Genomic DNA, 14,367 nt, shown 5'->3' on the forward strand with positions numbered 1-14,367 from the left:
TAGATTTGTTTCTTTTTTACAATAAATGATAAAAGAAGAAGAAAATGTTGAAGTCTTAAAAATTATTAACTTTTTTTTTGGGTTCTTTCCCAAAGATAGAATTTTATTGTTTGAACAAATCTAAAAAAGAAAAAATCTTTGCCCAAATATTCTCTTATTCTCTCTCTTTTGCATTTTCCTTTTTTTTCTCAGAATACTGAGATTTCCGTGGGAATTTTTCGGATCTTGCTTTTTTGTTTTTTTTTTGGCTTTTTTTTTTCTTTCCCAATGTTAATGCGTTTCAATGTGAAAAGAAGAAAATAAAGACAGAAAAACAAATGATTTAAATAAAATATATAAATACGAGTGCAGATTAATGAGATTTTCCCTTTTTTACGGATTTACAAATTCTGCCGGTCCTTCAGTAATGACAATTTTACCTATATATTTTTGCGTTTGATTCAATTTTCAGTGTCGTGCTCTCACTCGGAACCCTTGTATCAAAACTTTGTGAGATCCGTTTTATTCTCTTATTCTTCCGGCCCCATACTAATAAAAACTACTAAATCTTCTATAAACATTTAATAAAATATATTTTATGAAATTTGTAATCTTAAAATATTAGATTTTTTCAATTATTACCATGAAAATTTTAAATTTAAAGCAATTTATTCACATATCTAAATGAAGGTGACTAGGAGTGTATATTTTTTTTGTTAGATTTTTTTCTAATCTTATTTTTCAAATCTCCAACTCACTATATTAGATGGATAAATACTTGGATTGACTAGTGAGCTCTAATTTTAAGAGAATTTATGTAGCTTTAAATTTTTTTTGTCAAAATAAGTTTCAGAATTCAAAATATTACTGAAGTTTATACGTCTTTCGTATACAAAAGATTGATATTTTAGTTTTTTTTTTCTTTCTTATATACAAAAGATTGATGCATATGCTTAAATTAATACATTTTGTTTTAAAAGTAAAACATAAATTAACATATAAAATGTAAGTAATAATTTTATTGGGAATTAAATAAAATGTTATACTAATTAAAATAAAGCGAAAAGCAATAGACAAAAGTAAATATTTTTTTAATATGTGTGAACAACTTTAAACATCAGTATTTTTATACAGATGGAGTAGTTCTTAATAAAAGACTTATGGACGTTTTATATAGTGGGGATGATTGGTAAGTGCTGTAGCTTTATATTTTTTGCTGTAGAATTTAATCTGTAGATTTATTTGCTGTAGCTTTCTTTGCTATAGATTTCTAAAGCACTAATTTTTTGCTCTGGAAATAAAGCTCTCTACAGCCATATTTTGATTTTTCAGAGATGTTTTTGCTGTGAGTTTTTTAAGGAAATTAAAGCTTGATTGGTTGACATATATAGCTGTAGACTAAATTTTAGCTGTCCAGAGCATCTACAGCCCCAACCAATCATCTCCAGTATTCTCCCTTTTTTTTTATTTTGTAGCTACCTAATGACCAATAATTAAGTTATATTTGGTTGACAGTGTATCAAGTTATTTAAAATCTTATTCAAAAATTAAAGATATATCTAAAGATAAAGACATAATTTTGAAAGTTTTTTAAAACACAAATCATAAATTTAAAAGTATAAAAAAAGTTTTTAGAGTTTTAAACCATTAGTCTATGCATTTATTCAAAAATATTTTTTTTAATATTTATAAAATTGGATATGATTTTATCGTTTCACTTGCACATGCCAAAAAATGTTTTTAAGTTAATTAAAATTATGGTGGCAACTCGAAAGTTCGTGCCACATTTTTTATAAACATGTTTAAGTTTTATTTTGTTTTTTCAGTTTAACTTGTATGCCCCAATTTACTTATATAGTAGTTGTAAATAATATATATATATATATATATATATATATATATATATATATATATATATATATCATACATGTAAACTACGTTATTTCAATCAAAATTGGTAGACTGCACAACAATTCGATTGTATGATCATATACGAAAAGTACACCTATCATCTACGTTGCACGGAAGCTTCATCGGACGTCCGCTTCCCGCTTCGGAATCGGAATCGGAACCTTGTGGAAGCTTGCGGAATCTCGCTTCCAAAACGTTTCTAAAATATTCTCTTTAAAAACCTGTTGGAAGCTTACGATTCCGTTTTCGAATCACGCTTCCGTTTTAAAAAAAATGCAATGTATATCAATAAAATATAAAACCATAGTTTTAATCTATATAAAATAAAATAAAATTAATAGTAATGATTATTAAGTTATAAATATACAAATATCAAAAATAATACTATAAATTATCTTTATGCATTGGGATTTTTTATTAAAGATATAGCACATATTGAAATATATTGTGTCAATTTTTTATGAAGTATTAAAAATAATTAATATAATATTTGTTTGTAAACTAAATTATGTGTATTTTTACAGTTTTAATATAAAATCATTTCAAAATTATTATAAATGAATAAATGTTTTATTTCAAATTTAAATAAAATAATTTTAGTCCTAATTTTTTTTTAAAAAAATATATATATATATATATATATAGATATAGATATACGCTTCCAACACGTACCCGCTTCCTAATATTTTAAAAAATTTCGCTTCTGCGCTTCTTTACGCTTCCGCTTCTACGTACCCGCTTCCGTTTCCATGTAACATAGCCTATCATCGAGTTAAGATAAAAAGATCCAATGAAACGAACCTGAATCATGGCATACATTAAATTGGTAGTACTATAAGTGTTCAATTAGTTTTATTTATAAATTTCATGTTTCTTATTAAGTAACGTTGGAGAGTAAAATTTACATTATAGACTAAATGTGTTTTATAGTTTCAATGTAAAATTTGTTAACTCAGATATCATATGATTTTTTCTATTTTCCAATTTATTTTTCAGTTTGTTAAAATATGTTTAGGTGTATAAGTAATGATATTTTTAAAATATATTTTTTTAGCAAGGATTTGAAAACATATAAAGTTTTTTTAAAAAAAATTGTGTGCATAAAAATTAAAACAAATACTCCTCAAAAATTCTTGTGTGCATAAAAAAATTCTTGTGTGCATAAAATTAAAATAAAACTGAGAAAGTATATTGATTTCTCGTTTTGGGGTAAGTCTCTTCAATATTAAAGTGACAACTAGGCGATAGTAAACATTGGTTAATAAGCAAATAAATAAATAAACAAAACAATAATTAACATTTAATGAGTTGGGCACGAATCTATTATCTACCAACATGTCGTTCTGCTGTATTCCATCATATTTTTTTAATGGACACAGAACAAGTGTAGACTATTAGGTTCAGAGATTACACGAGGGTTATTGTCTTAAAAGCAATCGAATGTCCAAGGATGATGATTATTTCTCTCAGTTACAAAAAAAAATGATGATTATTTCTTTTCTCTTCAAAAAATCAAATGTTTATTTTAATTGATTTGTATTACCACTCAAATTTAACTTTACGATAACACAAATAAGGAATTAAAAAGTTAAATAAGTTTACTCAAACCGGCTTTTGATATAGTATATTGAGGGACAGAGACACAGAATATAAACAGCCTTTGGGACCAAGCCAAGCCTTTGACTCGTGCAATAGAAGAAAACAAAGTTAAAGAGGGGGCAAAATGGTGAAAAGAAAAGATTGATTCAAGCACAAGAAATCTTATGCATTGCAGTTTTAGCAGAGCCAGGTAGGAGCCACATGTGGGGTGAAGGAGAAGAAGAGGAGGTGGTATTGGGAATAGCGTAAGAGCAAACGATACTGACCGTCAATATTTTGCCACGTAAGCAGTTCTGAAAGGTAGTTGTTGTTTCTATGGTTACGTCCACTTCATACTTGCACGTGGGTTTTGACACCGACCGGTTTGACCGTTTGAAAGACTTTGGCGTCAAGAGTTTTCCTCGCTTTTCTGGTACACTCCCAATAATATAAGGAGAATAAAAATAGCCAAAGAAACTTTAAAGAGTTGTTAACGATTGTCTACCATTTTAGTCTGGTAAAATCTAAATGCCTTGGTCGTTAGTTCGTCTACACTCTAATGCTTAAAAGCTTGCATCTGATTCATTTGAACTCGAAATTCTTATCATCTTATTCTTAATCATTCTTTCACCAAAACAGGTGGTTTTAGTTTTGTTACTGATTCATAGTATCTTAAGGAAGATTGGCTAACCATTTTACTAGATTTGAACATTAATTATCATAACTTTCAGAGGTCAGGGCATGGCTTAATTAAGAACTTATAAATTTTTTTTTATCAAGTTAATGATTTAGAATTCGAAGTGGAGTTATATCATTATGCTAAAATTTTGAAAATTAATCTATTTTAATTATTGATGTAAGAGTTAAACTATATATTCATAGCTCTAGAACAAAAAAACATATGATTTAACCGCAAAGGTGTAAACCACTGTTCGGAAAGAATCAACTAAGTCAGTTCTCTAATAAGAGAATCTCCAATAAAAGTATTAAGATGAGTATCGTACATTTAAAATAAATACAAAAATTAAAAGAAAAAAATGTAAAAAAGTTATCAAATGAGGATTTATAACAAACTCACTAGAACTCCTAGCCACATGTCTATTTATTATCCACTTATTGATGATTTCAATCTTCTTAAGATTAAAATTTAATTATATAAACTAATTGTATTAAAATAGTAATATTATTTTGCTGAGGTGCTTGTTTTGAGATAACCAATAATGTTACTCTAAGCAACTTGAAATAAGTTAAAGCCTATGAGCGTCTTTCAGAAAAAAAATTCTACGTGAAGGCTCTTCCTTCTCCAGACTCCTAATAAAACTGTACGCTAGATGACCATTGCGTATATGCAAAAAAAAAACGATAAGCAATTCCTCTAAAAAGAGCTTACTAGGTCTGAGAGAGAAGACAACCTACTGCTAATATTACTCAGCAGAAGAACATATTGCTTTCAACCCTCTTGTGCAAACACGGAAGCTCCGGAACTTTCTGGCCAGACATATCTTCCAACTTACTAATTGCCCAAATTGAGCTGCAGTGAGATGAGCGTATCGTACTAGAGCCACTGAGTACAAACACGCAAAGAGAGGACACACTGAATATTGAGCGGTGTGTGTCTCTAGATAGTAAAGACTAAAGATGAAGGAAGAGGAGTTTGCATTTTATAATAGAAGTGTTACCAATTGAGGTTGAACTTGTGCTCCGTTGGTTGCTGAACCGATGATTAAAGAAGATAAGATCTTAGTAATAGTTATACATATTTGTTTTTGTAAGTGAAAATGCGGATTATTGAGTAGAGAGGACTTGCACATAGGAGAGAGAGTGGATGAGGTACTGCAAGTCATCAGGAGAGAAACCAATCTCATCCAGCTACACATTATATTGAGCCGGTCTTGAAGTTCCCTGAGAGATCACCAAAGGAAGCATAGAAGTGGAGTGAAATTTATCCTCAAGAGTAGATGAACTAATGACCAACTGGTTCTGAACTTACTATAATTCCTGCATGAGCACACATGTAGAACCATGTCAAACCATAAAAAGAGTAAAAGCTCCATGCCTATCTATCCACAATAGTTAATAGTGATGAAAGGAAACCTTTGCAGACAAGTTAGCTTGTAGTTAAAGTTCCACCGACCGCTGCGAGGTAAAATATCCTTGTTCTTTCCAAACCACACATTCTTTCGTTTCAAAGAACCAAACCTTCTTTCCTTTCAAGATCTCTATGCCATGTGGCACATCTTCTTTAGAGAGTGGCTGAGAGATTTACGTACTAGGTTTCGTTTCTAGCCCATTTAATTCAGATTAAAAGCCTATTAAATCTGTCTCGGGGTTTTCCATTAAAACTGAATTAAAAACAAGACTGATATAATATTTTAATAAAACGGATAGTTTCATAAATTCCTGAAAAATTTTGATGGCTCAGTGGTTTAATCGCTGCTGAGTATGTCCTTTTGCAAATGTTGAAGGGTCCTTTAAGTGTTATTTTCTTTATAAAAATTTATGTATTATATATAGTTTTATGTGTACAATAATAGTTCAAGGAACTTACTTTCTGGTGGTTAAGATGCCTTGTTTTGAATGTTGTTGCCAGAGTTTAAGCCCTACAAATGACAATTTGTTTTTGATTTAACAGTTAAATATATAAAAACACGATTTCTAAATTAATGTAGTTTTTTAAAAGACTACAAAAGGGTTTATTCTAAAAATAATTTATGAAGTTTAAAAAATATATATATATATATTTAATTTGTTATGAAATATGTAGTATACTAAAATGTGTAGGAAAAGACACAATCTACAAATTTTATGTTGAAATAGATTTTTCTCTTTAGTTTCTATATGTTACATGGCAAATCTTATTCATTAGCGACATCTTGTTTCCCTCCCTGCTTTCGCCTGCGAGATAAACAAATAAAAATATATAAAATGCAAATTGGAACTGAGAGCATATTCGCTAGAGAATTATCGGTAAATGTTGAGTGTTTATATTTGAATCCTACTTGTATCATTACCCATTATACTTAGCACTACTATTTGTCTCTTGAATACTAGTTGTTTCTTTTTTCATGCCTATATAATAATACCCTTCTATCATACACCTCAATGCTTTTATACAATAGTCATTTTCTGTTTGTATCTTTGTATCCTCTCCATGTTTCTCTTGAAAATTTCAACCACGGAAACATTTCTTCAATTCTTCTGCTGCTTCGTATTCTTCTTCATTTATTTTTATTTTTTTGTGTATTTTGATGCAATTTAGTTGTTGTAGACTTTTTGTTGTAATTTTAGTAGATTTAAGCACATGTTCACTGATATGATTGGTTTTGTATGGTTGATATAGTGATAGTGTGCTCTTTTTGAAAAATTTCTTAGTGAACCTTTCGATTATGAGGAAAAATGTGGCAAATCTTACGTCTTTAATTCATGCAAGTTGCAAATTTTAAGTTTTTTTCTAGAGTATACCTTGGGAAGAAACTTAGGATCATGACTTAACATGGTGCAAGTTTTGGTATTTTTGATCGAGGTAAGATGTTTCGTTTCTTTTTGCATTCTAGGGAGTTTGCACTAGATTTGACCACCACATTGTAACTTGTTCAATAACCTATTTTAGTTTGAGTCATTCTTTCTTTTCTCCATAGTGGTTTGCACATTAAAGTGAAACATATCTATTTTGAATACCAGAGTCTTCAATAATCATTACAATTAAGTCTTTACACTCCATGTCATTATCTATGACTAAAAGTGACGAGATATTGTTGTTTCCACAAAAAAACTCTTACTATCATGCTTCTTCAAATGTCATTTAGAGAAATAGCTGATTGTCTTTCATATACAGTTGGGTCAGTAACAATGAGGCTTGTGTTAAATAGCTAATAGTCTTTCATATACATTTGGGTCAGTAACAATGATGCTTGTGTTAAATAATTGATAGTCTTTCATAAGGTTTCGAAAGTTTGTAGTTTCAGCATGTAATCTTGTCAAGCTTATGATATAGGTAAACTATCTCTTGATGCAAACTGTATAATGTAAGCTTTTTAAGGGTTTGTGTAGTGGAATAGATAGAACTTAATTCTCCAAATAATTACGTACTCAATAATTTTTTTTAAGAATTCTTAATTAAGAGATTAGCATTGAAGCACAAAAATGTTGGTGTCACTTAACTAAATTTTTAACTAACATTTATTATTAAAAAGTCAGTAAGAACCCTTATGGAATCGTAGGGTTAATCATGGTCTAAGTTATTTACAAGATATTCACTTTCACACACACAATAGATATCCATCATATTCTGGAAACACCATAAACTTACCAAAAGAAAGAGAAATAAGAAGTATAAGTGACCAAACATCATTAGTGAGCTAACGCAAAATCACAATTTTATTGTCAATTCCTCATTGTATATGTTAGTTTATGATTGTCTAAGAAATTTACTATTGATTAACTATTAAATACATCATGATTAAACTGTAATATTCAAATGTGTGCACATTAAAAATACCTTCTTAAAACATAAGAAAACAAATGATAAATGTGATTACGATTTCAACTGAAACTAGTGAGGATATAAATTGTGAACTATCACCCAATCATTCTACAATCAAATGATCGGCTGGTCATATTCGTAGTTGTTTGAACTAATGATTGATTCAAGCTTTGATTTTGAATGTGGTTGATCAAATCTTTGGATTAACCTATGGAAGTTTTGGCGTCTGACATGGTCAAAATTCCAAATGATATGCCCAAATCAAATCTTTGAATAAGTACAAAAACTTCATCTCTTGTAGAAAATACGATTTCTCATATCCAATAAAAAAACATAAGATGTGAAAAAAATTAAAATTTATTTTAAGTTAATTTAATATAATTTAATTAATGATATTTGGAAATAGAAATATAATTTTAATTTATCTATTTATCTAATGCAAAATTTATTATTTTGACTCTTATGTGTATTTTTAAAATTACAAGAGTTTTGGTGTTCATTCAAACTATTTCTGTAAGATTATATGATTTAGCATTAACAAATATATAATAGATAAATATGTAAAAATAATATGCGTTGATTTGGTACGATAGATAGTTGAGGATAATATGTTGAAATCATGTAAAATTTAGTATAGTTTTAATATTTGTTAATATAATGTAATTGAAATATAATATATTGGATGATAGTAAAAAATCTGTTAATCTTTAAATTCATTAGATGTCAAAAAAATATACCTTTAAATTCATTAGACATTTAACTTTTAAAAAAAATAAGTGAAAATTTAAAGTAGAAATAGTTGTACTTTATTATATGCTTATAAAATAGAGAAATCGTTTGTTTTTTTTTCCTAAAATGGATATATATTTGAAGAATTTTACGAAAATATACAGAGTTAGGTTGATGAAGCTCAACAAAACTCGGCCGTGAGATAGACTGGTAAAATGACTAGTACCCGCGAACATGAAGAAACGACAACCATTAGCGCTAAACAAGCGCGTAGGCACCAAGTCACCAACGTGTACCTTTTGTATCCTCAGACTCTCAGAGAAGAACCACATCACTCCTCAACTCCGCCAAACTCACCACTCTTCTTCCTCACATCTCTGAAACTCTCCACAAACTAAAACTATTTTCGAAAAAAATAAAAATAATCATGGAAGCTATTTCGAAGGATCCGTTTGTTCCAGCTGTGAAACCCGACCAGAGAACAACCTCCATCGGGGAAGCTGCTCACCGTCATGAAAACGACGACGTAGGAAGCGGTGGAGGTGAGATTGGAGCCAGGAAGCTAGATAAGGACTTGATGTGTCCGATTTGTATGGAGATAATAAGGGTTGCTTTCCCCACGGCGTGTGGATCTAGATAAGGAAGCTGCTCTCCTTGTTCGTTATATCAGATGAGAGATACATATAGTGTGAGTAATGAAAGAATGTCGTGATGATGAGCTGTTCGCCACTGCTGGTGTTTCTAGATGTATAAAGGTTTTTGACTTCTCTTCGGTACGTTCAAAAATCTTGTAGAGAATGCATCTCGGAATGCTTGACAGTGGAAACTTAGATGTCACGTTTCTTTTCAGGTTGTAAATGAACCGGCAGATATACAGTGTCCAATTGTGGAGATGTCAACTCGTTCCAAACTTAGTTTTTGAGTTGGAATAAGCATGAGAAAAATCATATAGCAAGCAGTGATTATGAAGGAATAGTTACTGTGTGGGATGTAACTACTAGACAGGTGAGTACTTTAGTCCTACAAATCAAGCACCACACCTTTAAAATATTCATTTCATGAACTGTGCAATGTATCCAAAAATGCAAGTAAACAACTGGTGACAGAGTCTTATGGAGTGTTGACTTCTAACGAACAGAACCATCTATGCTTGTATCTGGTAGTGAGTCTAGTGACGATTGTAAGGTACCCTCCAGCTTTTTTTCTCTCTTTTCACTTTCATCTCGCATAGGGCTTTGTCTTGTATGGAAAGTAGTAAATTAACTTTTTGTGAATTGAAACAGGTTAAAGTTTGGTGCACAAGACAAGAAGAAAGTGTGCTTAATATAGATATGAAATCAAACATATGTTGCGTCAAGTACAATCCTGGCTCAGGCAACTTCATTGCGGTGGGATCAGCTGATCATCATATCTACCACTACGATTTGAGAAACATAAGCCAACCACTTCATGTCTTCAGTGGACACAAGAAAGCGGTTTCCTATGTGAAGTTTTTGTCCAACAACGAGCTCGCTTCAGCATCTACAGATAGCACACTACGCTTATGGGACGTCAAGGACAACTTGCCAGTAAGATTACTTCCCGAGCTAGTCTTGGCTAAGTTGTTCAATATTTACTTCTTCTTTTTTTCTTTTCAGGTTCGGACATTTAGAGGACACACTAACGAGAAGAACTTTGTGGGTCTAACAGTGAATAGCGAGTATCTCGCATGCGGAAGCGAGACAAACGAAGTATATGTGTATCACAAGGTTCACAAAATCTATAAGCCTCTGCTCTGTTTTTCTACAGTTATATTAATTTACACATATTGAATCTCAGATGTGTAATATTGCAGGAGATCACGAGACCTGTGACATCGCACAGATTTGGAACACCAGAGATGGACAATGCAGAGGAGGAAGTTGGTTCGTATTTTATAAGTGCGGTTTGCTGGAAGAGCGATAGTCCCACGATGCTGACTGCGAATAGCCAAGGAACCATCAAAGTTCTGGTACTCGCTGCTTGATTGTAATTAATATATTTTCAACAGATTTTAAAAAGCTTCTTGAATCAATAAAAACGATAAGGTCACCATCTATTGTATTTAGTGGGAGTAATAGAGAGAACAATTTGTCCAAATTAGGGTTCATGACTTGGAAAGCAAGTTTGTATTATAATGCTTGACTTGGACCCCCCTCAAGAGAAGATTTTGTATCAAACTGTATATAGATATCTCACGGTTCCTTAAATCTCTTTTTTTTTTTCTTTTTTGTTCAACGGTTCAATCTCTATAGTTTATGGGTATAATCAAAATGCTTTGACAGGTGATAAGTCAAAAACCTTGACTACCTACTAAGCGTCCAACCACATGCACTTATAAGTCATCAATGTGTGCATGTAACAAGATCGTTGATAATTGGAGACTTTGTGACATTAGAGTAGTACTTAAATACTCTAGAGAACGTATAAAATGGGATTGTATGTGTGTACACTTTCTCATTATACGGCCATGTTAATATTGTAATAGTAATCCTTTTACATTTGGATACGTAACTCGGAATGTCATGAATTCTATGAGCATGCATGCTTTGGGAAGTTTGAATCCCATGGCCGACCATTTTAGTTATTTAAAGAAAAACAACTTCCTGAAATTGAAAACGTTACATATTTCAGTACTAGCTCATCATAGTCATTATAATTATAGGTGGCTTGATAAAAATAAATCACTAACAAGTTTTCTAGTTCCCTAAGTCTTTGACTCCGTATTTTAAAAGTTGTAACTTGTGCTGTATTTAAGAAGTCAGAAACTCTTTTAAAAGGAAAGAACGACTTTTTTTCGCAACGAGGGGGACACATGAATGTGTTTCTTCCCTTTAAGCAACCATATCCATGAAATCCTTTTATTTATGTACTTAATTTTGTACAAATAAACTCAAAACCACTCTTTTCACAAAGATTTTTTTTTTAAGAATAACCATAGCTTAGATTAGTAAAATGTTAATTAATCAGATTGATAACAAGTATGGTCGATCACGTACGTCAATAGTAATTTAATTTAATTTGTTTAGAATATAAGTATAGTTTGATAGGCACATATTTGGATTTTTCGTTGTTATGGTAAAAGCAATCGTTTCACGGTTGCCACATATATTTCCCAAGTTCACATCGAATTATAATACTTATGTAGGTCGAGTTACGTAACCATATACCTATGAAATCTAAATGTGATGTATTCTTTGTTTGTTTCCATCATGTATAAATTAAATAGTACAACATTTAACTAGCACTCTGATTATTTTATCCTCACGAGCACGAGTCATATAATTATTTAACTTTAAATTCGGAACCCCCTCAGGTTAATCGGTAGTGGATAGCTGTGAAGAAAAATGGCAATAGGTGACTCGGAGCCAACAGTTTCATCAACACTTTTTGTTATCATGGTATATCATAATCATATAGTTATTATTTAGGAAGAAATAGCAAGGTGACTCTATAAATTTTATGTTAAATCAAACCAATAAGTATTTGTCACAGATGAAGGAAAAGTATTAGGCACAGTCGTTGGGATTTCTATTTGGGTTCCTGTGAGTTTTTAATTTTTTTTTTAATTGTGGGTGTTCTATATTTCCTTCAAATTTTATATATGTTTGAGTTTGGTTCTGTTAATAATATTTCGATAAAATTTTATAATATATCTAAGACATTTCAAATTTGAAGTTACTCAGATTCAATTAACAATGATTCTGAAGTACTTATTTAACTTCTAAATACTAAATTTTAACTTAGTTTTTATATTTATTTTTTCTTTCTTTTGAAGGTATTTTTAAGTTTTTGAGTTTTTATGCATAATCGAGTTGGATAATACTTGATATCAAAATACCGTCATGCAAAATTTATTCCAATAATTTTGTAAGTCAGACAAGATACAAATTCAAGTTTTTATTTCAGATTTGGTTTTCAAGTTCAGTTTGAGTTTGGTTTGGGTTTACAATACTCAATTAATTAGGTTTTCACATCATCCATTTTTAACCTCAACCTAACCATGTGTACATCCATCAGTAAAGCTAATGAATATATTTGAATAAAGTAAGGACATCCCAGTTCATTGATTAAGAACCATTACAATAAATAAAAGGCACTAGACCCTAGTAATCAACCATAATGGTGGGAACAATTATGAACTCTTCTCTGGTTTAACGGCTCTAGTTAATTTAAATAATCTGAGAACATAGTCGTCACATATAATTTGATTAATTAATTTGAAATGTATGCCTTAGTTTTAGTAGCAATAATCATTTGCTCCATAATCATTTTAAAATTATTTGCTCCATATGTAGAACAAGCAACATCTTATTTATGGTATTCGTAAAGTATGGTAGCAAAAGTCAAAAACAAAATGGCTATTGTAACATTTTTTAATGAAAAAATAAAAAAAAACTACTAAAATTTAGTTTGCTTGTTTTAACCAAAAATACTGGAATTTTTTTGAGAACTCTAGTTTTTAAGAATAATTTTATGAAAGTGCTCCCAAAAACCTTTTTTCAAAAATAGCATCTTATTTTTTTGAAAGTATAAAATTGATGTATAATATAACTTTCAAAATGAAAATTTATGATATAAAATTGCACAATTTAAAGAATTTATAATGAGCATCATAAGCACCTTATAAATTTATAAATCAAATTATAATAATTTATATGAGTTTAGCATCTTTAAAATTTTATTTTATAAAAATGCATAAAAATAGACATCATATAGTGATTTTAAAGGGTATCATAAGAGTTATGACTTTATATGTGTTTTTAATAAAACATTCTTTGATAATGCCAAAACATTGTTTTCGATTTTTATGTTTGCAATAAAATTTTGTAAAGAATAATGATATTTTATCGAAGAATTATGACATAAAGAGGCTTTAAGTTGCATATTTGACCACTTGATCCAAGTAATCGATTAATAATTTTTTTGATAAATTCTATCGGTTGATCCGGTCGGTCTCGTGAGTAATTGATTAATAATTGTACACTATTTTTATGAATTAATTTATTTTCTACCAGTGAGATTAGATTAATTCCGTCCACACGAGTAAAATATTCCATACATAATATAACCATATTGGTGACAAAAAAATTATAACCATATTAAAACAGTTTTATCATTTCAGAAGTCTATAATAAGTAAATAAATAACTATCACGAGAGAATCGAGTTTTAGTCTAGATTTACATGATGAGTCACCGTATATCAAAAATACTTTGAGTTTAATTTTGAAATGTCGAAACTCAGTTATTTTTTGTTGGAGGGTAAGAAATATTATTTGTCTTTTACCTTTGCCTATTTCTTCATCTATTAGTCTATATTATCAATCATTGAAATATTCCAAAATCATATAAAATCTTAATATTCCATTGTCAATTGTGTAAATGTGTATGGATGTATGAGGCATTATTATCAGTCCGGTCCTACTAGGCTGATTCGATAAATTCGACCACAATTAGAAATGACGCTTTGAACTTTTTAGTTTGAATCAATTTATTCTAACAATAGAAATGTGACCGGAATATAGAAATGAATCTTTAATTTTTATTAAATACTAACTTGTACAGCCGTATATAGTAAATTCCAATGTGTTAGATTAGTGTATTTATTTATGGATTCTGCGATCTAAAAGATAATCAGATTCACTTGTCTAATCAAAACGCTAAACTC

General features: G+C 30.0%; 1 protein-coding gene across 2 annotated transcripts; it reads left to right on the plus strand.

Moving 5' to 3' along the window:
* The first annotated feature begins 6,028 nt into the window (after positions 1-6,028).
* LOC106427629 (E3 ubiquitin-protein ligase COP1-like) lies at positions 6,029-10,926 on the plus strand. 2 transcript variants are annotated; one of them, XM_048778414.1, is made up of 5 exons: positions 6,031-9,453; positions 9,531-9,865; positions 9,964-10,248; positions 10,318-10,428; positions 10,515-10,926. In XM_048778414.1, the coding sequence occupies exons 2-5, from the start codon at positions 9,827-9,829 to the stop codon at positions 10,683-10,685; spliced, it is 606 nt and encodes a 201-aa protein (XP_048634371.1). In that variant the 5' UTR covers positions 6,031-9,453; positions 9,531-9,826; the 3' UTR covers positions 10,686-10,926. The 2 variants fall into 2 exon arrangements, with proteins under 2 accessions (XP_048634370.1, XP_048634371.1); XM_048778413.1 differs by having other exon boundaries at positions 6,029-9,453; positions 9,964-10,428.
* Positions 10,927-14,367: the final 3,441 nt, after the last annotated feature.

This window comes from Brassica napus, chromosome A4 (genome assembly GCF_020379485.1).
Source record: "Brassica napus cultivar Da-Ae chromosome A4, Da-Ae, whole genome shotgun sequence".
Classification (NCBI taxonomy): Eukaryota; Viridiplantae; Streptophyta; class Magnoliopsida; order Brassicales; family Brassicaceae; genus Brassica; species Brassica napus.